Source organism: Lepidochelys kempii, chromosome 5 (genome assembly GCF_965140285.1).
Source record: "Lepidochelys kempii isolate rLepKem1 chromosome 5, rLepKem1.hap1, whole genome shotgun sequence".
In the NCBI taxonomy this organism is placed as follows: Eukaryota; Metazoa; Chordata; order Testudines; family Cheloniidae; genus Lepidochelys; species Lepidochelys kempii.
Window position 1 is genome coordinate 18,852,146 of NC_136384.1, and position 25,794 is coordinate 18,877,939.

General features: G+C 39.9%; 1 protein-coding gene across 1 annotated transcript in view; it reads right to left on the reverse strand.

Moving 5' to 3' along the window:
• Positions 1–385: 385 nt before the first annotated feature.
• MBD2 (methyl-CpG binding domain protein 2) overlaps positions 386–25,794 on the reverse strand; it is a 47,857-nt gene continuing 22,448 nt past the window's right edge. The window contains exons 4-7 of the mRNA XM_073343565.1: positions 16,224–16,314; positions 15,203–15,380; positions 6,725–6,866; positions 386–865 (exon numbers count right to left, since the gene is read on the reverse strand). Coding sequence (XP_073199666.1) covers positions 6,737–6,866; positions 15,203–15,380; positions 16,224–16,314 — 399 coding nt within the window. The 3' untranslated portion in view covers positions 386–865; positions 6,725–6,736. The remainder of the gene's footprint in view (positions 866–6,724; positions 6,867–15,202; positions 15,381–16,223; positions 16,315–25,794) is intronic.

Sequence of the window (25,794 nt, forward strand, 5' to 3'; positions counted from 1 at the left end):
TGTATTTTGTATTGCATTGAGGATGTTGTTACTGCTCACCCTTTGCCATTACAGTTTATATTTAACCTCTGTCCTTTCAAAGCAAGACCTCCTGAAGCCATGTTGCCTACTTATTTTTTCTATTCTTTCTCAGAAGAAATTTATATTTATGTTGTACTTTAGCTGTATTTTCTTTCAGGTGAAAATCCAGCAGCTGCTGTTAAGTTCAGACAAATTTCCCCCAGGCCCTGCTTTGGGTAACAAAAGCATATATGGACATATATGCCTTTCCCCAGCCTACCAATCTCAGCTGAGAGAACAAGGAGGCAATAGACACTGGAACTGGGAGCAGGGACACAAATTCGTTGCTTGCTCTACCCCATAACAGAACAATTTTCAGTCGCTCTGAATATAATCATTTATTTATCTTTACAGTGATGATGGAAGAATGTACAGGTGTTTTCACTCAACAGCAGTATAAAAATCTGTTTATATACATTGAGTCACAATAATCTTTAATTCTCCTGATCCATCCTTGTTCTCCTGATCCATCATTATTATAAACCACAGGAAAAACAAATATTAAGTACAGGCAATATAATTCCAGTAGGTTTGCAACCTAGCGTCAAAAGCTCAGCTTTAGTTTAAGGGTACAGTTTGATATTTTAAAAAAGACTATTTTAAGTCGTAAGACACAAAATAAAGTTTGCTTTTCAAATAAGATATATACATCAAAAATAGGAGTCTAAAAAGGCATTGGTTTTAATGCTATTAGAAAGCTATATAAATGTGCATGGGTCCATTTCTTCTTACAATGAAAGACCGAAGGAGAAAGTGCCTCTGTTTTTTTTAGGAAATTCCTCCTGGGACAAGTCAGTGAAAGTACCTGTAAGTTAGAGAGAGGGGTAAACAAATCAAAAGTAGAAGTATTTCTTTGGAGAAATGATAGGTTGATCACAATATAAATAAGAATAACTTTGTTGAAACATATAGCTGTGTTTCAGTCACATTTCACATTAAGGGCCCACTTAGAAATAGTTGACAATAGTTGACAAGGCTAATAAATAGTTGATGTTTTAATAAATGGTTAATCAACAGTTAGAGTCCAACAGGTCAGTAAGTTACTTGTAACCATCTATAAACACTTTAAACTGATGCGCTTATAACCATCTAACTTTACTCACATATATATTTATAACATCTAACCCTTTACAAACTATTTACAAATATACCCTTAAATGTGACCCGCATTTCTATGGCATTTAGTTACATTGCTCCTTAACCTAATTTTTCATTTTTTTGATAAATAGCTTCCATTTTATATATATTACATAATATATAAAAGTTCATCTCAATAACACATTTTCTTCCAGTTTAAAGTTTTTAACCCACCAACTATATACACAAACTGATCACTTATTCAAAAATCCTACTTAAGCGTGCAGTTAAAATGGCTGTTAGAAAAAAACAGAATAGAAAGATAGTATGCCGACTATGTATATGTAACAAATCCATTTTTCATGGAACTACAAAAAGGTCTATTATTAAGTTTAAATAAGTCAAATTTCTGCAGAATTATCCAATAAAATTAAGGATAATCATTATAAAACACAATAGGTCTATATTATAACCTCATTAATATCCATTTCAAAATAATTATTTGTTAGACAAAAATTTCATACTTCTGACTTATGTTTCTTGACTCCATAACTTTGACGTTTCGCAAATAAAAGAATGCTAAAAGTTAGAGAAGTATCTGAGTGCTTACAAAAATATTTATAAAATTTGTTAGAAGAGATGATTTGAGTAGAACCAAGCAAAGGATGAAAAGTATGATCATAGTAATTCATTTAAATTGAACAAAAATAATTTCACACCTAGCCCATCTATTTCTCTCCCCCCCCCAATAAAAATCAAAAGTGTAGCTTTATATATTTTAGAAAAGTCAGTAATCTCACTCAGTACAAAGGACTAAATTCACTCTTGTGCAGTAGTAAGTGGTTCACTGGGCTTAGAATAGCACTTTCTGCACTAGCATGATTTTTACTTAAGTATTTTATTATATTGCATGTTTCTGCTATTTCAGGACTTTTTTTAAAAAAAATCTAAAGTCTGAGAACCTTTAATATGTACCCAACTCCAATTGGCTTCAGTGGAAGTTGTGAATGTTCAGGAGAGCAATGTGGTTGCCCTCAAAGAGTTAAATGTTAGCTAAATCAAAAATGCACAAATACAAAATGGGGAATAACTGGCTAGGCAGTAGTACTGCAGAAAAGAATCTCAGGGTTATAACTGATCACAAATTGAACGTGAGCCAACAGTGTGATGCAGTCACCAACAAGGCTAATATCTCTCTGGGATGTATGTAAGACTCGGGAAGTAAGAGTTCCGTTCTGCTTGGCACTGGTGAGTCCTCAGTGAGGTATCCAGTTGTGGATGCCACGCTTGAAGAAAGATGTGGACAAACTGGAGAAAGTCCTGAGGAGAGCAACATAAGTGATAAAAGGTCTAGAAAATCTGACCTATGAGTAGGGCCCTACCAAATTCATGGTCCATTTTGGTCAATTTCACAGTCATAGGATTTAAAAAATCATAAATTTAATGATTTCAGCTATTTAAAGCTGAAATTTCACGTTGTCGTAATTGTAGGGCTCCAGATTCAAAAAGGAGTTGTGGGGGGAGTCACAAGTTTATTGTAGGGGAGGTTGCGGTACTGCTAACCTTACTTCTGCACTGCTGATGGCAGCAGCACTGCATTCAGAGCAGGGCAGCTGAAGAGCGGCGACTGCTGGCCGGGAGCCCAGCTCTGAAGGCAGAGCCGCCACCAGCAGCAGCACAGAAGTAAGGATGGCCTGGTGTGGTACTGCCACCCTTCCTTCTGCACTACTGCCTGCAGAGCTGGGCCCTCAGTCAGCAGCTGCCACTCTCCAGCTGCCCAGCTCAGAAGACAGCAGAGCAGAAGTAAGGGTGGCATGGTGTGGTATTGCCACCCTTCCTTCTGCACGGCTGTTGGCACGGCGCAGCCTTCAAAGCTGGGATCCCAGCCAACGGCTGCCGCTCTCTGGCAGCCCAGCTCTGAAGGCAGCGCAGAAGGACGGGTGGCAATACCACGAACTCCCTAAAATAACCTTGCGACCACCTTCTGCAACTCCCTTTTGGGTCAGAACCCCCAGTTTGAGAAATGCTTGTCTTCCCCATGAAATCTGTATAGTATAGGGTAAAAGCACCCAAAAGACCTGATTTCACAGTGGGAGACCAGATTTCAAGGACTGTGACGCGTTTTTCATGGCTGTGAATTTGGTAGGGCCCTACCTATGAGGAATGGCTAAAAAAAACTGGGCACATTTAGTCTTGAGAAAAGTTCACTGAGGGGGGACCTGATTTCTTCTTCTTCCCTTTATCCCATCATGTGGGGTTAGGTCCTCATACAAGCATCCGCCATCTTCACTTGTCCGAGACAGCACTAAGGTCTACCTGCTTACCATCATCTTTGATGCAATCCCTCCAATGCTTCCTTGGCTTTCCTCAGGGTCTCTTTCCTACTACCCTCTCCTACCACTTACCAGATCCTCTTCTTTCATCCTCTGTATGTGTCTGAACAACAAAGTTGTGCTTGCTGAGTTTTGTCAGCCATATCACAGACTTTGACTTCCCTCCTAATGCTTTCATTTTGAAATCTTTCTCTTTGTGTAGCTCTTTTTATAGCATAGAGACATCTCATCTCAAAATACCTGCAGGCGTTGAACCTGCCATCTCTTTACTGCCATGGTTCTGCATCACACAGCACTGTGGGGCACATCATTGTTCTATACTGTTAGGCTTCCAGTTTCAGTGGCATATGCTTGTCATAAATAACACCTGAGATGTTATTCCACTCTTCCAGCACTGCCCAGTCTGGACTGTATCTCAACGTTCAAGCTTGCTGTCTTCCATAAACCAGCCACTATGGCACTTTAACTGGTCAGTCTGGTTTAATTGTTCTCTGTTAATATTTACATCCACTTTCCCTGTACCGTCTCTATTAACCCACACAATATCAGTCTTAATTGTGTTCAATTTCATAACTATGCCTGCTTAGCTGGTCACATCTCTGGTTTACTATTTCCTGTAGGTCTTGTTTCCTCTAGGGCAGGGGTGGGCAAACTACGGCCCATGGACCGGATCCGGCCCCTCAGGGCTTTGGATCCGACCTGCAGGATTGTTACCTCTGTGGCACTGCGGGCCCCACACCACTCTCAGAAATGGCCGGTTGGCCCCTGGTGGGGGTGCAGAGGGCTCCGTGTGTTGCCCTCACCTCCAAGCACCACCCCCCACCGTTCCCATTGGCTGGGAATGGGGAATTGCGTCCAATGGGAGCTTCGGGGGAGGTACCTGGAAGCGTGGCAAGGGCAGCATGCGGAGCCCTGTGCCCCCTCTCCACCAGAGGCCACAGGGATGTGGTGCTGCCGTTTCCGGGAGCGGCATGGCGCGGGGCCAGGGCAGGCAGGCAGGGAGCCTGCCCTGGCCCCAGTGTGCGCCGCTGCCATCCCGGAGCCACTCTAGGTAAGCGGCACCAGGCCGGAGCCCGAACCCCTCCTGCACCCCAACTCCCTGTCCTGAGCCCTCTGCCTGCACCCCACACCCCTCCTGCACCCCACACCCCTCCTGCACCTCCTGCTGCACCCCACACCCCTCCTGCACCCCAACTCCCTGCTGCACCTCGCACCCCTCCTGCACCCAACCCCCTTCATACATCCCGCACCCCTCCTCTGCCCCAACCCTTTGCCCTGAGCCCCTTCCTGCACACTGTACCTCCTCCCACACCCCACAGTCCCTCCCGCACCCCAAACCCCTGCCCCAGCCCTGCATGCAATTTCACCACCCAGATGTGACCCTCGGACCAATAAGTTTGCCCACCCCTGCTCTAGGGGGACCTGATAACAGTCTTCAAACATGTATAAGCTGTTATAAAACAGACAGTGATCAATTATTCTCCATGTCTACTGAATGTTGGACTAGAAGAAATTGGCTTAATCTGCAGCAAGGGAGATTTAGAAAATTTTCCCTAATATCTAACCTAACTATGAGGATATTTAAGATCTGGAATAGGTTACCAGGAGAGGTTATGGAATCCCTGTCATCTGAGATTTTTAAGAACAGGTTAAACAAACACCTGTCAGGGAGGGTTTCGATATACTTGGTCCTGCCTCAGCACAGTGGGATGGACTAGATGACCTCACCAAGTCCCTTCTAGACCTACATTTCTGTGATTCTATACATTATATACCATCACTGAGTGAAAGAATTAGAACCCTTTTGTCCTGTGGCATGGGAAGTTATTTTAGAAAAATCACCAAATACATTTTTATAAAAGAAAAAAAAAATAGAACTGGATGAAATGTAAGCACTTTGTAGTTCTGCAAATTCAGTACATCAGATAATGGTTAGGGACAAATGAAATCTAAGGAGGAGGAAATTATGAACTCAAGCAATTTTCACAAAAAAAAAGAAAAAAAAATGGAGAAATCATTAATTTTTGTAGAATGTTCAAAAATAAGTTTGAAGCCTTCTTAGATGTTAATGTTGCAGAATTTGACCACTGTTTTCCATCAATACCCACTTTCTAGTCAAACAGACTAGTCGCTTGAGTAAGGGTTTTCAGGACCGGGCCAAAGAGTCATAGAATCATAGAATATCAGGGTTGGAAGGGACCCCAGAAGGTCATCTAGTCCAACCCCCTGCTCAAAGCAGGACCAATTCCCAGTTAAATCATCCCAGCCAGGGCTTTGTCAAGCCTGACCTTCAAAACCTCTAAGGAAGGAGATTCTACCACCTCCCTAGGTAACGCATTCCAGTGTTTCACCACCCTCTTAGTGAAAAAGTTTTTCCTAATATCCAATCTAAACCTCCCCCACTGCAACTTGAGACCATTACTCCTCGTTCTGTCATCTGCTACCATTGAGAACAGTCTAGAGCCATCCTCTTTGGAACCCCCTTTCAGGTAGATGAAAGCAGCTATCAAATCCCCCCTCATTCTTCTCTTCTGCAGGCTAAACAATCCCAGCTCCCTCAGCCTCTCCTCATAACTCATGTGTTCCAGTCCCCTAATCATTTTTGTTGCCCTTCGCTGGACTCTCTCCAATTTATCCACATCCTTCTTGAAGTGTGGGGCCCAAAACTGGACACAGTACTCCCGATGAGGCCTCACCAATGTCGAATAGAGGGGAACGATCACGTCCCTCGATCTGCTCGCTATGCCCCTACTTATACATCCCAAAATGCCATTGGCCTTCTTGGCAACAAGGGCACACTGCTGACTCATATCCAGCTTCTCGTCCACTGTCACCCCTAGCTCCTTTTCCGCAGAACTGCTGCCTAGCCATTCGGTCCCTAGTCTGTAACTGTGCATTGGGTTCTTCCGTCCTAAGTGCAGGACCCTGCACTTATCCTTATTGAACCTTGAGTCATGTTTGAGTCATGTTTGAGTCATGTTTTCTTCTTCTGTTGCAGTGGTATCCTGGTATTTTTCTGATATTCTGTGTTTTAGCATGCATGCAGAGACAGCAATTTAGTATTTTGTCAGCCACAATGTATGTTCCTTGATTCTTGTATGGGACAAAACAGGGCTCAACTTTTGAGTGAGATGTAAGTGCCCATTGGGTGACTCAGTAACAGTGTTAAGATGAACAGCTGTTAAGATCAACACTGCTAATAACCACAAAGTTTTCCTATCTCACAGAAAAACCACCTGGAGTTCTGGCTTTACCTGATCCTTTTCTTATGCATCATCTCCATTGTCCATTTCCACATCCGTATCTTTTGTTGTATCAGCAGCCCGCGACAAGATGTCTGCCATAAGTGCCTCCTCCAGTTTTTTACGCACCTGTTGCACCCGCTCTTCCTGTTTTCTGTTTCAAAACCAGAGCGACAAACATTTGAAACAATAGCAATCCGGTGTGTATATTAACATAGGACTATAACATTTGCCTAACCTTCACTCATAAGAAAGGGTTTGCAAGACTTGGTTTTTAGTCTAAACAGAAACATTTTAAAGCTGAAGTCATGAATCCTACTATAAAACTGACTTTTCACAGCATCAGGTAAAAGGATTTTTTGGATTTTTTTTGTGTACTGTAAATATTCAGCCACCAATTTAGCTCTCACAGAGCCATCACTCAAAAACATAATTGCATAAGTTCTCAGGGCTCATCGGTTGTCACACACTAATACACAACCTCCTGTATCACAATATGGAACAGAGGAAAGAACTATAAGTGCAATGCCAGACTACATTTTTTTCCTGAGGTTTATCAGTATGTACAGCAAGTGTATAAGAACACCTTCCAAGTATTCGTTTCTAAAGTAGATGTTAAAAGCACTATAGAAATCATGTTTTCTGAGATGACAGTTCAAACTTTGAGTCCATAAATGTGAACTCTAATTTAGAGAGTTATAGTTTGATGGAAAAATTCCTCTAGGTTCTAAATGTCACTCCACACCTGAGAACATTTTTAAATAGCCACTAGTTTACCAAACCCCATAAAATATATTGGTCTTGTTTAATTATTCAACCTAAGTATAATGTAACAAAACAGTACAGTGACTTTTAAAAATTTTATATGATCAGAATTGAATAAATTGAAGTGCTAGTACAACAGGCAAGATTTTAAAAGTACAGTTTTTATCTGGACATTGTCTCTAATTGAAACTATTCCAAGTTCTATTCTGACTTCAGAGAAAAATGTTAGTTCGAAAAGCGGTTTGATGCTACGGAAGAAGCTGCTAAACAGACAACTGTGTTAATTTCAGTTTCTTTTAAGAAAAAGAAAACAAGCCACCAAATACACAGACAACTTACATCTATTAAAAATAAGTATTTTAAAACAAACTGGATGAAATTCTGTCCTGTGCCTTGTAGAGTTTTTCAAATTTTAAGAGAATGTTACAAAACCCAATTTAAACAGATCTCTTAGAGCCACAGCATAGAACTCTTAGCTCAGGGGGAGGCAGACACTAAAGTGTCTGCCCCCTTCTGATCCTGGGCTGCTCCTGGAGGCTGGAGGAGCCCCCAGCATAAATTATATAGTCTGGAGGTCTAAGTTACAGAAACCACTCTATATTGCCCTACGGGCTTCAGTGCTGCGTCCCCACCCCTACCATACCCCTCCTGGACTCAGCCCCACCATTACTTTGTGAGGGGTTACTCAGAAGGCAGTCTTTTGTCTGTCTTCTGCAGTGCCTGAACCAGGGGATTCTTTCCCTGGATACATATGGGGCTTTTAAGACCCTTTATGCTGCTCTGACCCTGGCATGAAGATCTCACTCTGCATTAACCTAGGTACTTTATTAAGCCACAACCTGCATATGGATACAATGTTAGAAAAGTTTGAGATGCAATAAGCTTCATTTCATGTTTTATGTCAAGTTCACATTGTGGGTGAAAGAAGGTCTTGTCAAAACTTGATTAAATATCTTTCTGCTCAGCACATCACATTAGGTTGGACTTTAGCAGTGTTGGGTACAGTAACAATGCTAATTAATGTGATTTATTTTTAAGCAAGGTGCAGGCAATATGAACTAGATCTCCAAAGCATAGGTCAGGAAATTCAAGAGATATAGCCAGTTAGGCAATGGACCTAAAATTTTTCTCTTACATTAGTTTTACATTGGTGTAATTCCATTTCCTTCAGATTTTCACTGATATAAATTGGAGCAGAATCATTCAGAGTCCAGTGCATGTCCAGACCCTCTGATGATGGCACTCTATGCCTTATAACCACAGCCACACCTAGGAAGTGTTCTCACTTGAGTAGTTCTGATCACTGAAGACTGTATTTTTCTCTACTTTCTCCCCACATTTTCCAGTCAAAATTTCTTATGTGAAAAATTTTCATTTTCCCATGGGAACTTTTGAACAGATTCAAAACAAGAATTTTTAGTTTCAAACTGACACTAAAATCAAAATGTCATTTTGTTTTTTCAAATTGAAAATGACAGTTTAAGTCAAAATGAAAGAAATTTCTCATTTACATTCCAAAGTGTTTGTCTGAAACAAAAAATTCTTTTTGAAGTTTCTCCACAAGAAAAAACTAATTTTGCATCAGAACTGACGTTTTTCTGGGAAACCTTTCAGTTTTGACGAGATCATATTTTTCAGCAGGAAAGCATTTGCACAAAAAATGTATACCTAAATCACTAGAGCTGGTCAAAGGTCGAAGCCAATCTGGACTGTAAGAAATGTGTGCTAGATGGATACACAGAGGATCCAGTGCCTTTGTTTCCATTTGCGGTGGCGGCAAAGATACTAAGAAATCTGCCTCAAGCAAAGATGGAAGCAGGAGACCTGTGAGGATATCACTGACACTGCTCAGCTGAACAGATGCAATCCCTAGCATTCCCCAAAGTATGTCCCTCTCTTCCACAGAGAGCAAGAGGAGAATAAAACAAAGCAGCAGAGGTCAGTAGAAAAGCTGATGTAAAAGCAGAGGCAAAACTGTCTTTTTACTCTAATTTTCTTACTTCTCTCTAGCACATTGACTCAGGCCTGGTCTACACATAAAAATTAGATCAGCACAGCTGTGGTGCCCAAGATTGTGAAAAATTCACATCCCTGAGTGCCGTAGCTATGCCTATGTATCCCCTGGTGTAGATACAGTTAGTCAACAGAAGAATCCCACAACTTGGAAAGGTGGGTTACCTACAGCGATGGAAAAATCCCTTCCACTGCTGTAGGCAGCGCCTACAGTAGGGTGCTACTCAGTGATGAGCTGCCAAAATCTTAACAACCAGTTTCCTATAAAAAATTCTTATTTAAGGGATGTGCCCCAGTATGTATTTTTTGTACCAACAGGGTTACCATACGTCCATATTTTCCTGGGAGGAATTTTTAAAATTTAAAAATTCCTCCCGGACGGCGATTTAAGAACCAAAAAGCCTGACCCGTCCGGGAAAATACAGCTGTATGTTAACCCTGCCTGAAGTTCTTTTTTAAAAAGATGGGCCTGAACTAGAAATGACCTCCGTTTCACATGTGTGGGTCCCCGCCACTCCCTGGGGATGTGCTAGGGTGACCAGATGTCCCGATTTTATAGGGACAGTCCCGATTTTGGGGTCTTTTTCTTATATAGGGTCCTATTACCCCCGACCCCCTGTCCTGATTTTTCACACTTGCTGTCTGATCACCCTAGGGTGTGCACATGTGTGGGTCCCAGCTGCTCCCTGCCCCTCTCATTGAAGCAGGTGTGCAGGGTTACTGCCCTGGGAACTGCACGCACCAGTGGACGTGGGGCCAGCTGCAGACAGGGGCATGGGGCACGGCTAGCTGGAGGCAGGGGGTGCAGGGCTGGCTGCGGGCAGGTCAGGGGGTGCAGAGCTGGCTGGAGACAGGAGGGTGCGGGGTTGGCTGGAGGCAAGGGGGTGCGGGGCTGGCTGCGGGCAGGGCAGGGGGTACGGAGCTGGCTGGAGGCAAGGGGGTCTGCACAGATCATGTGAAGCAGTATCAACCAAGAGTTTTATACTCTGATGCAGGTCAGCTCTTCTGTACCTACTGTAGATGACAAACAGTGTCTTGTCAGGCATTTGCCAAAAGAGAAAGGCACAAACCCAAAGTGAAGCGAATGCTTTACTTGAGAAGGAAAAAAAAATGGTGACTTTCTTGTTTCAAAATTCCACTGAAAACCCAGAAACATGTAACTTCCTACTTTGACTAACAGGGGTGTTTATTTGCACAAATATCGCTCTTAAAGAACTGGACAACTAAAACCTATGGGAATTTTTCAGACAGAATGTAGCAAATGATGGAAAAATTCCTTCATCAACTCAGCTGTGACCTAAAGTGTCACAAGCAGGAGATTATGGAATTGGTGAAGCAGTCTAGATGCTTGTCCTTGGCCACTGACCTATTAACTAGTACCCAAGATCAGTTGTGTTACATATTTTGTTTGTTTTGCAAGGCCTAAATGGTGAAGACACATCTGACTTGGAATTGAAAGCTGTCCTCGCTGATCCAATTTACCTACAGTCTGTTAATTACAACATCACTGCATAAACTATTGCAAGTGCTTGAATACCTTTGGGGTGGATTTTGATGGTATCAGTGCATTTATCTCTGATAACGCATCCTATAATCAACTGCTTCAGAGATTAATGCCTAACTCAGTTCATCTTACCTGTAATGCTGGTGATATCTGGAGGCCCAATTTACTAGATTCATAGATTCATAGATATTTAGGTAAGAAGGGACCATTATGATCATCTAGTCTGACCTCCTGCACAATGCAGGCCACAGAATTTCACCCACCACTCCTGCGAAAAACCTCTCACCTATGTCTGAGCTATTGAAGTCCTCAAATTGTGGTTTAAAGACTTCAAGGAGCAGAGAATCCTCCAGCAAGTGACCCGTGCCCCATGCTACAGAGGAAGGCGAAAAACCTCCAGGGCCTCTTCCAATCTGCCCTGGAGGAAAATTCCTTCCCGACCCCAAATATGGTGATCAGCTAAACCCTGAGCATATGGGCAAGATTCACCAGCCAGATACTATGGAAAATTCTTTCCTGGGTAACTCAGATCCCACCCCATCTAATGTCCCATTACAGGCCATTGGGCCTATTTACCATGAATATTTAATTACCAAAACCATGTTATCCCATACTAGATATTGACAAGCTAATAGGCAATAGTCAAAAAGGTTTTAAACATTGTCTGAGCAGAAAATTGTGTTTTAAAGAGCAATGTGCAAATCACAGTCCAGGCTGTGGGTTCCAATCTTCCTATAAAATTGCCTCTTAGCCCAGGTGAGCAAAGATGGGGAAGCTGGTATGCTGCTACTGAACACCATGCACAGTACATGACTTTTTACTTCAGTTTTGTGGAGGAGCAAATGAAAAATATGCCAAACACAGAAGTGTTAACAGAGCTGAAACGTCTGTTGAACCATTCAGGAAAGTTACAGATTCAACTTGACTTAATCGCAAGGAATGGCAAAGAGCTTGTTAATTTAATCAAATAGTTTGAAAGCCATGAGATTTGTGTTCATCAGTTATACAATAAAGTTGCTGGCTTAACACTTATCGAGCACTTACAGGTGAGCAACGCAGCAGCAGTGCAGGGATTCAAAACCAATGTATTAAAACTTTTATGGAAATTACAGACTTAAACGACCAAAGTAAAATTCTTTAGCCTTTTTCTTAAAAATCAGTACTTTCTACTGATGGAAAAGCAGAACAGCAATGCAAAAGTGCCCTCTGCTGGTAGTTATACAAAATATTAATTACACATAAGCAGCTTGTAATTATTCATAATTAAACCTCTCTTCCACTAGGAAGAAAAAGTAAAAACCCTGACTCTAGGTTATTTGACATTCTTGCTGCAAGTTTCCTAGTGAAGCTCAAAAATGTTTAATCCTGAATACTAAAGATGTTAGATAACTATTATGAAATGCTTTTGTAAGTAATACTTTATGTTTTTAATTTAAGGATTTTGGATTGAGTTTCGAATATGGCTGCATTTCTCTCTTTGGAGCAAATAAAATAGAAGGTTGCCTGTTTTTAAATAAATACCTTTCCCAGTTTCAATGAATTCATCTTTAAAAAAAATAAATAATAATAGAGTACATGTTGAAGGCAAAATACTAGCTCTACTGAAGTCAAAGGGAGTTTTGCCATTGACTTCAGTGGAGCCAGAATTTCACCCTAGGAGCTTTTGTGGATCAAGAGAGGACACACAGGTCACTGAACATATGTTCTGGTGGCTATTTTTCTTAACTAGAACCACACAACACGGCTACTTGTATATGTATGTGGTGGGCAGAGGAGGTAGGAAAGTATTACACTGAAGAACATAAACTGTAAGAATGTGAATGGCTGGGGGAATATGAAGAAGCCAAACTCTCCAAAAATCAAATTACAATTAGGTTATACTAGTTTTAACTGTAGCAAAAATGCTACGGCAAGAAACCATGTCACGCCTAAATAACGGCAATTCAAGATCAACAGTTTCAAACTCTGAACATACTTTAAATAGATTGTTTTGTTTTCTTGTACAATCAACTATCTAGCTTTTTATACAATGGGCCTAGCATGATTTTTACATTTATACTCTTTGTTCCATAGATACAGAGGAGAACACAAAATAAAGTGTTCTTTTAGGCAAATGCTGGTTCAAATAACTGTACATAACCACACTACAGTGTTGTTTGAACTTCCACCTATGATTTCCCCCCTCACTTTTTCCATACTGTGAAGGCCAATACAGCTCCATTTGATTTACTTTCTTGTTTATGTACCAGCACTGCTGTATTTGTTCTGTCAGCAAAAATGTACACAGCTCTAGAGATAGCAGTTAGCTGCTGTTATAGCAGAAGCACAAAATATGTCCCACAAAATTAGTGCTTTTTCATCTGAGACCAGTTTTTGATTTACAACCCTCACCCCATCCCAAACACACAAAGCAGTATATTCTTCATCCTAACATACAATAGGGATGGATATTCCACTTCTAGGCAAGTGTTTACAATTTCTGTAGGCTCTAATACCTGGTAAGTAGCCTCTAATAAATTTGTAATGGTGGTAATTATCCTAATAAAGAGTTACCCAAGGCTCAAACTGGCAATAATTTTACTCTGTGGAGGTAGCTGTTATGCTTGGTCTTCAAAATTCATAGCCATTACTTGCCTCTGACCAGGTGTGACCAAAGCTTTTTCTCTTTATCCCTTAATTATTCAATGCAATTAGTGTTTTTTAGAATTACCACCTTTTTTTGCAATGTTATAACAGATAGGCTATATTAGGATGCTACCTTTTACACTGTTTTAGTTTCATAAATGGTCTTTGTGTGAAGTTTGCTTTTCATTTCTGGCAGTAATAAAGGTTAGTTAAAATAATCATACACAAATGGGCAGGAAAGCATTCTGTGCTTGCTAGTGAACAGTCAAAAGGGCCACCGTTGAGTTACAAGTAATTTCAATTACTACACTTGCTGCTGCCCTCAGTCCTCATGGCCAACTGTTGTGATTTATAATTTTCTAAGAAGTGTATCTTCTCCTTTGTTAAGCTGAAAAAACCACACCTCACACACTGTCAATACAGGAAAAGCTGCCCTACTATGAATAAAATGCTGTAATTGTAACAATAACAGGTAAAATATTTTCAGACAGAAGTTTTATTTTTTAAGTTGATGTTCCTTTAAGGGGAAAAAAAAATAAATCAAACAACATGGTCTAGAGCTCTGGACCATGGACTGAAAGTCAGGAACTCCAGTGCCCCATGCTGGCTTTGAATCCAGCTCCCTGGGAGGACTTCAGCATGTCATTTAGTCTCTCTAACTCAGTTTTCTGATCTATAGAACAAAGGCAATAACATCACATTCAGATTATATGAATGTAATATTTGTTCACTGTTTTGGAAATTAAAAGCATGACAGTGAATAGAATAATTAATCATTAATGAATCACTCCTAAAAAAGAAATCCGTTTTATACTACCCTATTCAACAGTATTCAGGAGACATCTTAACTGCTGGAAGAAATGTTCAGAATTCCAGGAGTTGAAATGCTTAAAGTGGTTAGAGCACAAAACTGGGAGCCAAAACTCTTGGATTCGATTCCCAGCTCTGTCAATTAGAAAAATTGGAGTGCAAGGCTACAAGGTGAAGAGCTTGTCAGCAAAAGGACCCCGACTCCAGCTTTTCCAGCCCTGCCTAGTTTATATATTGCAAAAAGCTAAATGGTGGCTAAAATAGAGCTCAGATTCTTTGTGGCTCAAAAACCATATAGAAAAATGGGTATTCATGTTTTACAAACAAATTTATCAACAAAAATCTATCCAAGGTACTTATTTGGAGCCCCCATTTCCATTGTATCTGAATGCCTCATAGTTTTCTGGTAGGGAAGTGCTATTATCCCTACTTAACAGACCGGTGACTGAGGCACTGCGTGACAAAATGACTTGTCCAACGTCACAGAGGAAGTCTGTGGCAGAGTAGGGATTTGAACCCACGTCTGCCAAGGCTCAGGCTAGCACTCTAGCCATAAGAGTATTTTTTTTTTATTCTGTTAAATGCAAATATATTTAGGAAGCAACCATTTTATTCTGCAGTTTAACAGATACACTTAACAAGTTCCAGTGGGAAGGTACATGATTCTGTTTAACGTTTTGGAATATGCTCTGGTTTTTCATTAGAGATGAAGAGCAAGCTCAGGATATGAAAATGCACATTTTACTGAAAATTTCGTGTCTCAACTCCCTTACCTAATGTCCTCATCCGTAACAATGAATGCTTTGCAAAGGGGCTGAGATGTATTGAGCCACACTGCTGGGTTCTTTTCCACTGCAGCAGAAAGTTGCCCTGTGATAGGTGCAGAACTGGTGTGCAAAGCACTGGCGACAGCAGATAGGAGGGTCTCATCATTGTTGCCTGGTCCAACTCCTAAAATGTAAATTACAACACAATTAATTTATTTATGTCTTACTGTACACATGGTATGTATGACCTTAAATGGCAGACTTTCTCCTGTTTGCAAGACAACTATGTATAAGATGTCATCCAGATGTATGAGCATACACTTTAAGACAACATATCTAATGGCAATGATGACTATGAAATACAAATGACTTTGAAACCCTGTTAATGCAATTTTAACATATAGTAAAAACCGCCAAATGTCTTCTATATTTGCTATTTGTAAAGTGCTAACTTACAAATTGGCTACAGTTTCCTCAAAGGTCAACCAATTTAATGATCTGGGTTCCTTCTCCAGCAATTATCTTGTCTTCAAGTACATTTATTAATGTAACATTTGATCTTGAAATACAATTTCTCTTTGTAGCTTTTAACGTTAATCTATACCAGTATCTCAATTCTCTTTACTTCAGTGCCACAAGGAATGAAGCCAATGCTGGCAAGTAGTAGTGAAGTCTTTCACAATTCTTTCAAATTTCTATAGAGGTCTCCAATGTGGTAGAATAAACAGTTACTAACTGTGACCTACATCTTACTGAATTTCATATCAATTGCACTTCTGCCAAGAAAAGAGTACAACTCTTAAATGTTCTTTATATTAGTTAAGTAAGTAACTCAGTAAAAGAGAAAACCCTTTTGAGGAGACAGATGTTTCTGCCAGCAAGTGCATGTCAAGATCTGAGGGTTACTAAAGTAAATTAAAGTCAGAGATACATACTGTAACAGCTTAAGAATATTTGAAAAGCTAACTATCTTTTTTTATACATTCTGCTTACTAAGCATAGCATAGTTACTAAAGGCATACAGTACCTTGAAGTCCTTTAGGTAGCTCCATGGATTTTATAATTTGTTCACTTACATCAGATGCACTTAGGCCTTGTAGCCTCTTCTCCCAGAAAAGCTGAAAGATGGAAAGTGAGATTGCTTGTTAGCAAAGAAAAATATATGTGGAAGCATAGCACAAACAGAATCATGTTTATATTAACATAGAGTTTATTCACAACTAAAACATGTAGGACACTTAAACAAGGAAAGTGATAACTGGTGACGTACAACTGCACCCTATTAAATAAAAAGGAACAATATCACTTTTTAATATCCACACCACTTACTACATAAAGACTGGGGCATGTTTATTCTTCCACTGATTATTCCATCCACTGATAGGAGCTTTGTCACTGACTTCCATGGGAGTGGGATCAAACCCTTAGTATTTTCTAATGAAAAAAGTTATCTGAAATACAACTCAAATTAAGTCCACTTTCTCTACCTCTGCCACCTGTTTGCCAGGCACAAAAATGGATTAGTAGCCTGAGATACTCCCACAGCAGGGTACAGATTCCTTCTTTCCACTTCTATCTACCAGTGTTATGACTTTTAGGAAATGTCTACATTATGTTTTAAAATCTGCGGTAGAGTCTCAGAGCCCAGGTCTATGGACTCAGGCTCACAGAGCTCGCACTAAAAACAGCTGTATGGATGTTGAGGCTTAGGCTGGAGCTTGGGTTCTGAAACCCACCCCCTCCTTAAGCTTCAGGGCCCACATTCCAGTAAAGTCTACATTGCATAGCACAAGCCCAAGACTGTAGACCCAGGCTTTGAGTCTCACTGCTGAGAGTTTTAAAAACACAGCATACACATACTCTTAGGCTCCTCCTGCCAGTACTACTGAGTTCTTAATACAATACTAAACCAGTCATATTAGTGAAGTTCACTCAAAAAATGAAAAATTCTCAAAAAATTGGCTAGAGGCAACCTGTGTCCACTCACTGTGGTCTTCTTGTACATGTATGAGTAGCCTACACTCTGGTTACGATAGAACACTGCACAATTGGACATATAGTCTCCACAGCTATCACCTCTGAACACTGAAAGCAAGTAGGAATAAGTTCCATTTTAAATAAAATTAGGCATTGACTTCATTCTTGGCAAGTTAGTAATGTACCACTTAGTTGGGATCTCCGATATAGAGCACAAACAGTAAGGGATTAGTGGCTATAACATTTGGTTTTCCCCCTCCTTCACCCACCACCTATCTTTGGAATTAATGAGTGTACTCAATGTATTCAGGCTTCCTTCATTAAAAAAAACAATCAAGTTCATATTGAAATGCAATAAACTTCTGAACAAGAATCATTAAAGAGAAATCATTTTCTCAGGAATGGAGGGCACTATCCATGGGGAGGAAAAGGTTAACGAGAAAGTCAACTGTTTTTAAGCACTGACAGGAAAATGTGACAAGTAATTGCTCTGGGAATTCTTGTGCTTGTTCCATCATGACATCTGGACCAGTGGGTGAATGATAATTTACCTACTCTGAATGTTGCAAGTAAAAAGAGATTAACTTTCTACAGATAGTCATCCAACACCACTGCTCTCTCAACTGGACAACAAAATATTCATGACTGTTTTACAAATTGGATCTTAACTGAGTAAGACCTTTGGATCATCCAGTTTGACCCAACACTTGTGCTGATTGTAGGACTATTTGACTACAATAGTTCCACTGACAGATTATTCTAACCTGTTCTTGGACATCTCTGTGACTCAACAGTTTCCTTTGATATCCGTCACTCCTCATTTGCTCATACAACTACGAACACTTGATCTGAATCCTAAAATTCTTCCTGTGAACTCTCCCCCAATTTCTGAACTCTTATTTCTAGCTGAAGCTTTCTTTTCCTCATTTTCAGGCCAGGGGTTTCCTGTCTCACCCTTTTGTAAAAAAGATTCCCTCTTTAAGTTATAGCTCCCTCCCTTAAGTTATATTGTTACCTTGATGGTAGTTGAAGACAGATTATTTCCCTTGCATCTTATTTTTTTAATTGTATACATTTAGCATCCTGAGTCTTTTGTGTGTATTATTTGACACTCTCTGTATCATTAAAACATTGTATTCCAAAGAAGTGTAATAGATTTCCTCTAAGAACCAATACCACTCTTTGGATAAAGTGACAATGCCTTTAAAATTCTAGAACACTAAAGAAATCCATGTTATAGTTACTATGAAAGTGTAAGTAGCAACTCTATAACTAAGAGTACATTGAGATATGCATAAGCAGTGAAAAAGAATTAAAATCCTTCTCATTCAGTTTAATCATTGATTTTAGTCTCAGTTTGGCACAATAACTCTTCTGAGGACAAATGAGTTATTTTAGTAAAATAACTGCTAATTTCTGCAAAGGAAACTTTTTAAAATGCTTCCTTTCAAAAATTGTGCCCTGTTACTCCAGCTAAACACTCAAGGCCCAAGAACTTCCATCTCCACCCACAGAGATTATATCACAGGGTATGTCTATACTGCAAAGAAAAACCTCCAGCGCTGGGTCTCAGAGCTTGGGTCAACTTACGTGGGCTCCCAGGGCTCAGGCTGCAGGGCTCAAAATATCAGTGTAGACATTCAGGCTTGGGCTGGAGCCTTGGCTCTGAAACCTGATGAGGGTCAGAGTAGGAATATCTACACTGTTATTGTTAGTCCTGCAGCCCAAGCTGTGTAAGCCCAAGTCAATTGACCCGGGCTCTTGAGATTGGGGTGATAGACTTTCTTTGCAGGTAGATGTACCCTCAGATACTATTGTTCTCTGATGCCAACAGCTTGCTTCCCCAAATCACTCTCTCTACTCCTCACATAGACCATGAGGTGCCAGGGAGGAAGGTTAGATAATAGGGGATATACGGATGTGTGGAGGCACTGGGAGAAACATGGCTGCTCCAGGATGGATATCTGGAGAGCAGGGATATGCGAAGAACTTGGAGTAGGAGGCCCAGTGCCCAGGGAGATTAACCGTACTTCCCTACCTCACAGGAATGTTATGTGGATAAATACTTTAAGAACTGTGAAGTACTCAGATATTATGGTGATAGGGACTGTATAAATACCTAAAATAGATAAATCATTCTAGTCTGACCTCTTGCATATCACAGGCCATAGGACTTCCCTGAATTAATTTCTGCTTCAAGTCCAATAGCTGTGGATTGAACTAAAATCATGTCTTTTTGAAAAACATCCAGTGGGAAAGATTGCTAGTGATAGAGAATCCATCACAATCTTTAGTGAGTTGTTCCAATGGTTATAAACCGTCAACATTACAAATTTGCTCCTTATTTCTAGTCTGAATTTATCTAGCTTCAACTTTCAGTCATGGGATCTTGTTATATCTCTTTCTGCTAATTAAAAAGCCTTCTATTATCAAATTTGGGTTACCCATATAGGCAATTGTAGACTGACCAAGTCACCTCTTAACCTTCTACTTAATAAGCTAAATAGATTGAGCTCCATGAAACTTTTGCTAAAAGGCATGTTTACCAAAACTTTAATCATTCTCGTGGCTCTTCTCTGAAGCGCCTCCAATTCATCAACAACTTTCTTGTACTGTGAACACTAACACTGGGTCAACTTTAAATCATTTAAATACAAAAAATAATATAAGCAATACATATTTGCTGCCAAGTTTCAAAGAAAGTCAAACCACTGAAAAAGAGGAAGTCACTGGCTTAGCACCTGGAGCCAGAGTTTGCTGAAGTGCTAAACCAGCTTTAGACAGCAGTAGCCTTTTCTGCAGCTGTAGAGAGAATACTTTCTTCATTTCAGTTCAGTTCAATAACTAATTCATTCAAAGTTCAGAAACCAACTGGGAGTTAAAAAAAAAAAGCAGGAAAGCTTGTTTTCCTTTTCCCAATCTATGAATAAAATCTAGGTGTGAGAGAGTATGATCTACTTGTTCTAAAATCCTGAAGGACATGGTGACCACAAATCAGTTCATTTCACTAACTACAAATACTTCCTTTAATCAGTTTTAACTGCAGAACATGCTTTGATAAACATTTTTTTCTTATTATCAAACACTTAATAATTTTATTGCATAAAACTAAAATGCTGTTTTTGTGCATTTTAATGGAATTTGAATTTCTATCCAAATTGGGCTTGACATAATAATCACAAGTAAAATATTAATCATCTAGTTAATAAGAAATGCATCATTCACCATTTTCTAACATAATAAAAATGTAAAAACTAAGAATCTGAATAAATATGTTATGTAATTACTTAAAGAAGTGTGTGTGTGTGTGTGTGTATGTTGTATCCTCCTGATTAGCAAAAGGAAGCACCAAATTAGTGTAAATGCTATGTTGATTTTCCAAAATCAACATGTTTTAATGGTTACCAATTAATGAGACTCAGCCTTTCTTTAGGAAAATACCTAAAAAGTACAAATAAACAATAGATTAAAATCTATTATTTAAATCAAGGTTTTCTGCTTGTTGAGTTGAATCATTTTAAAATCAGTGATTCAACTAGTTTTGACTTAAATCAATCCATCCTGAATTATACAAACAAAATGCTTGCCCTAGGCACTTGGCACTCATATTTAAAAGCACTACACTCATGTAATTCCAGCAGATAACTGGTCAAGTCTCAAAATATCCACTACATAAAAAACCCTATTCCCTAAGTAAGACTTGTGTTCAAACTTTTGGGGAAGAAACAGGTGGGCTCTGTAGCATGCACTGGAGGTCAAAAAGTTCAGGCTAGTTAGCACCAAGGAGACCTGTGTTTTCAATGAGAGAACATGTGCTTCACAAATAGTACAGCTTTTGATTACACCTTGGAGCAGTAACCTCTGGAGACTGAAAGAGAGCGGATACCTAGAGGGCAGGGATACTGAAATCCATGAGGAAGAAAGGAGTTTTGGTTTGCCATGTCACTGAATATTCTTCAGTCAGATGTGAAACACTGAACAGGCCAGCAGTACTAACTTAAGCAACTGATTGGCTAACTTATTGCCTGTTGACTTGAGGTGTAGCTCTTGGGTCTCCACTGGACTGTATTTTTCTTTCTTCTGGGAATCCCCACTCCAGGTTCAAAAGGAAGTATGTGGCAGGAGTAGAGCGTATGGAGTACTACCACATCTGGTGTTCTTTTGGATGGGAAGGGAGAGAGCAGTAGTTGGAAGAAGGTGCAGTTTCCTGACATTAGGCAAAATCATACTAGCTTTCAGCAATGATGAGGAAACAAGCTTTCTGCTTCTTACTGATTAAACTGCTCTTGAAGCCAATAGTTATTCTGACATTTTTCATCCAGAGTGATTCTGGGTAGCAGTCCAAGGTTGACTGCTTAACCTCAGCCAAAGCTGAGTGCAGTGCAACTCTGAAGCAGTAAGACAAGCAGCCATGACTGGAAGACTGAGGGTTTCTGGTCCATGTAACGAAACAGACAAGAAAATGAAGCCTGGAATAAGGGAAACAAAATGCTACAAAATGCAAGTAGAAAAAAATAATCATCAAAGGAGTAACTTTACTACTTTGAGCCACCTCAGTGAGACCCCAAAACAGGTTTTGGGTATGAGAGTAATTTCGGAAGAAAGTGAAGTAGCTACAAAAGGACTGTGTGAATGAGACAGACTTGAAGTTTGGCAGCATGTGGGCAAAAGCACTGTGCTTTGATGACAAATATAGTTTTAGCAAAGTGCCTCTGGATTGACTGGTGTCAGTGTATGAAAAAAAAAGTTTGAGGATTTTAAAACAATTCATAGAAGTTGAAAGTGCATTCACTAGTTCAGCAGTGGGGGGGGGGGGGAGAAAGAGTAGTTTGTCAGCAAGCTTCTGTCTTCAATAAATAGACTCAGTCCCCACCTAAGGATACAGCCTAGATCTAGGAACCCTGGATGTGCAGCTCTACCTTCTCACACCCTCGTGTGGATTCCTCTTTCTTGATGAGCAAGTAAGATAGAGAACCAAGAACTACGTATTCCAGATGTTCCTGAACTGTGATCTAAAAGCTCTTTCCAGTGGCACATGAAGAGCTGAGCAGTGTCATGATGATCCTGGCTCCATCCTTTGTGTGCAACTGCTGCCAGGACACCTAAAAGCATAGAACCACAGGTGCCACTAGGGTCTGTTGCTCCATAAAAGGAGTTCCCAACTCTACCAACACCCACCCCAGAAGGAAGCTGCTGCTGTAAGGTCATGGAGGAGCTACCATAAAGACATCTGCTACCTGAAGGAGCTGAAGCCCGAAATCTCACTGCAACACCACCTAGGAAGCCAACAGAGAGATTGCTTCTGAGGCTATCACGTGACAAAGAAACTACTGGAATTGCTAAGGGGATAGCTACCACAAAGAGGACCACAAAAAGAAGCCATTGAGACCACCACATGAAAAGTCAGGCTATGAAGGAATGTTGGCAAAATCTGGTTTCAAATTCTATTGTGAGGAGGGAGGTAGATGGAGGTAAAAAAGAGAAAGGAGGCCAGACAAAGGTACTTAGGAAAAAAAAAAGGAGTCAGGGACCTAGAGGGAGATTTGGGTTAGGATGGGAGAATAGTGAGGAACGTAGGCATAGAGAAACCACGACGCCTGAAGGTAGTAGGTTGATTGAACTTGAGTTTTAGCATGGGGGAAATTTGTACGCATGTGGGACTTGTGGGGGTGGCAACATCAACAGCAGTGGGAGTTTATTTTGAATGTGTATATAGGGGAAAGCGTGGAATGGATTTTGTTTGGAGGGGAAATTGATTGTATGTGGGAGGAATTCACTTTGATTTGGAAAGAGCAATCATGAGATTGCCTCCCTACTAAGAGATGCTCTACAATATAAAATGTTGGGAAACCCTGGTGTACTCTCTCAGAGTCTAACTGAACTGTCAGTATCCAGTCCTGCCTCATTACTTTGTCCTGTAAAAGATCCTAACAGGGAACCATATCCTTGTTTTGTGGAAAGTAAGCAGGGCCTATGCACTCCATTGGACTTCTTCTATACTCGGTAGAATGTGCAGAATTACAGAATTTGAGTGTGCAAATCTATTCAAATGCACAATTAGGATAAAACCTATCATATGCATACACACATATGCAAGTGATTGCAGATGTGCAATTGCACACAAAGGTGGTAGTTGAGATCCCTCTGGACCATTTGGCAATTTATATACCAAAAAGACTTCTATCATCATGTTGTGATAGATTATTTTTCCATGGAGGAGACTAATTTTTAAGAGATTTACATGTCCTATATGAAAAGCATATAATCAATTGTCAAATTGTTTCACTAATATTTGTTACAATGTAAATAACAAGTAATCTATGGCCTATTTTGAATTGCGACTTTCCTGAAATACAAAGCACAGGGAAGTCTTTATAAACACAGTCTCTATCACAATTTATCTGGAGGTTAATTGAGAAGTGCTGGGAGAGTCTGCTTCTATCTGCATAATATTTCTACCAAGAAAACCCATCCCTAAATTTTAAAGAGGCTTTTAGGATTCCAGATTATTTTCTCTTTCTTTCTTCCTCCCCCCTCCCCCCACTTTTCTTTTAAGTTGTTGTACCAGAAAAGTCTCTACACATAGTTTGGAAGAAAGTTTTAAAGTATCTAGTATGCAACTAACTTCTTTGTTTACTGCACCATAATAAAAAAAATGTACTGTTTATAAAGTTTCCAGGAGGGACTTTTACAACAATTCAAATTTATGGTTTGAAAATCTAACAACAGACAGGCTGGAAAGGAGTACAAAGGAGTGGGAAATATCTTTGAGCTGAACTTCACTCCCATGGTTGGTCCCCTCAAATCAATCATCTTAGCAATTGTGAAAAGTGTATTTTTTTGTCACTGTACCCCACCAATCCAGATTAGTGAGTTTACATATCACAGGATTAGTCAAGCAATTGCAGCACTACGGATTTTAAGCTTTTTGGATTTTCTGCATACTGTTAACTCTGCACTTCCCAGAACCACATGAGCTTTACTGAATAGAAGAAAAAGCTAGAATCAGTGCCTTTAAAGACCCAGGGAAATTGCAGACAAGCTGAAGCCACACCAGCTTGTGCTTTAGAAGTCAGATTTAAACAAAAAGAATGGCATCTCCAGGTTCTTGGGATCTATGTGACCATTCCAAAGAGATGAAGTGCATTGGAGAAAACAAGAACACTGCTTTTAAGTTAACAACAGCCCTAGAATTATTGTCTAAAATCAGCACTAAATAGGGAAGGGGTGGGGGGAAAGAGTTTTTTAAACCATTTCAAACCCAAGTCTCCAAAAACAATAAAAAAATGTCACCGATCTTTATAGAAACCTCTTCTGCACAGAACACCAACATTTTGCTTGGTAATTTTGTTCAGTGTGTCCTCTTACCAAGAAGTGATGCTGTAAAAGATGAGAATGGAATCTGTTCAAAAGTAACCAGGATGTCCAATATAGCAGGTGTTGTTTAGCTTTAGATCTCATTCCATCTTCTTAATTTATTAAACCCTCTCTTAGAAGGCAAAGACCTCACCCAATTGAGTACTGAAAGTCATCTATAATGGGAATCTTTAGGAGGAAAGATTACTCTTTCACATAAAGATCAAGGGACTAGTTGTAGAAGACCTCAGTCACTAAATTTGCGGGAGGTAAGGGAGCAGACAACCAGGGAAGGGTTTTGAATCAGTCATCAAGGTATGAACTGGCAGAGATCCATTTCTCTAGAATGAAGGTGCTACAACTGCTACCATTTGGTGAATATTAGTGGTGCAGCAGCCGCACTGAAAGGAAAAGTCTGGCACTGGAAGTGTAGTAGCTCAAGGGAAACCCAAAGAATATATGGTGATAAGAGGCTGTAGACCCATGCAGTTATGTATCTGTTAGATCTGGATGTGATACACTTACATGGCCCCTGCTGAACTTCGTGGGACCAACAGTGAGGCAAGTCGAGACCTTCAAATCTTGCTGAAAGACCTCTATAACAAGATGATCCAATATGGCTCCAAATCTCTTCTTTTCTGGCTCACCTGAAGAGGAAGAAACACTACACAGGATGTAGGATCCAAATTCTTTAGATAGATTCTTTAAGAAAACAAAGCCCAATCATGTGTGATAGGTCAAAACTATTTCTTACAAGATCTGCACACAGGAACCTTGAGGGAGCAATGCTGATAGAAGCAGTCTTGATTTCATAGGAAATGAATGTTAAAAGCATGTTTGCCCCAGAACTTAACTCTGTTCTATAATAAGAAAGGGGCCATGAGAGTGTACCGAATACATACATAAGTGCTATAGTATTTTCTTCTTAAAACAGCCAATGTTATAAGGCATCTTAATTTGATGGTAGCAACCTTATAGGGACTTGATAAATAAGATTACATTGATCCTTCAGGTACTGTTTTTAAATCTCACTCATATATACACAGCACTAATAATTAGCTAACAGGGAGTTCCTTGTGATAGTTCTTGCATTTGTTCATTTCTTTTCAAATGAAGATCCCTTTGGTGTGAAGAGATGATCAAACATCAGTAAAAGAAAGGGATCTAAATGAAATCCTGTACAAAACAGAATTTATAATAATATATTCTACTATTTTCTAAAAATGAGCATTCATCAAAAGTCTGCTTAAAGGGGATTTAATGAA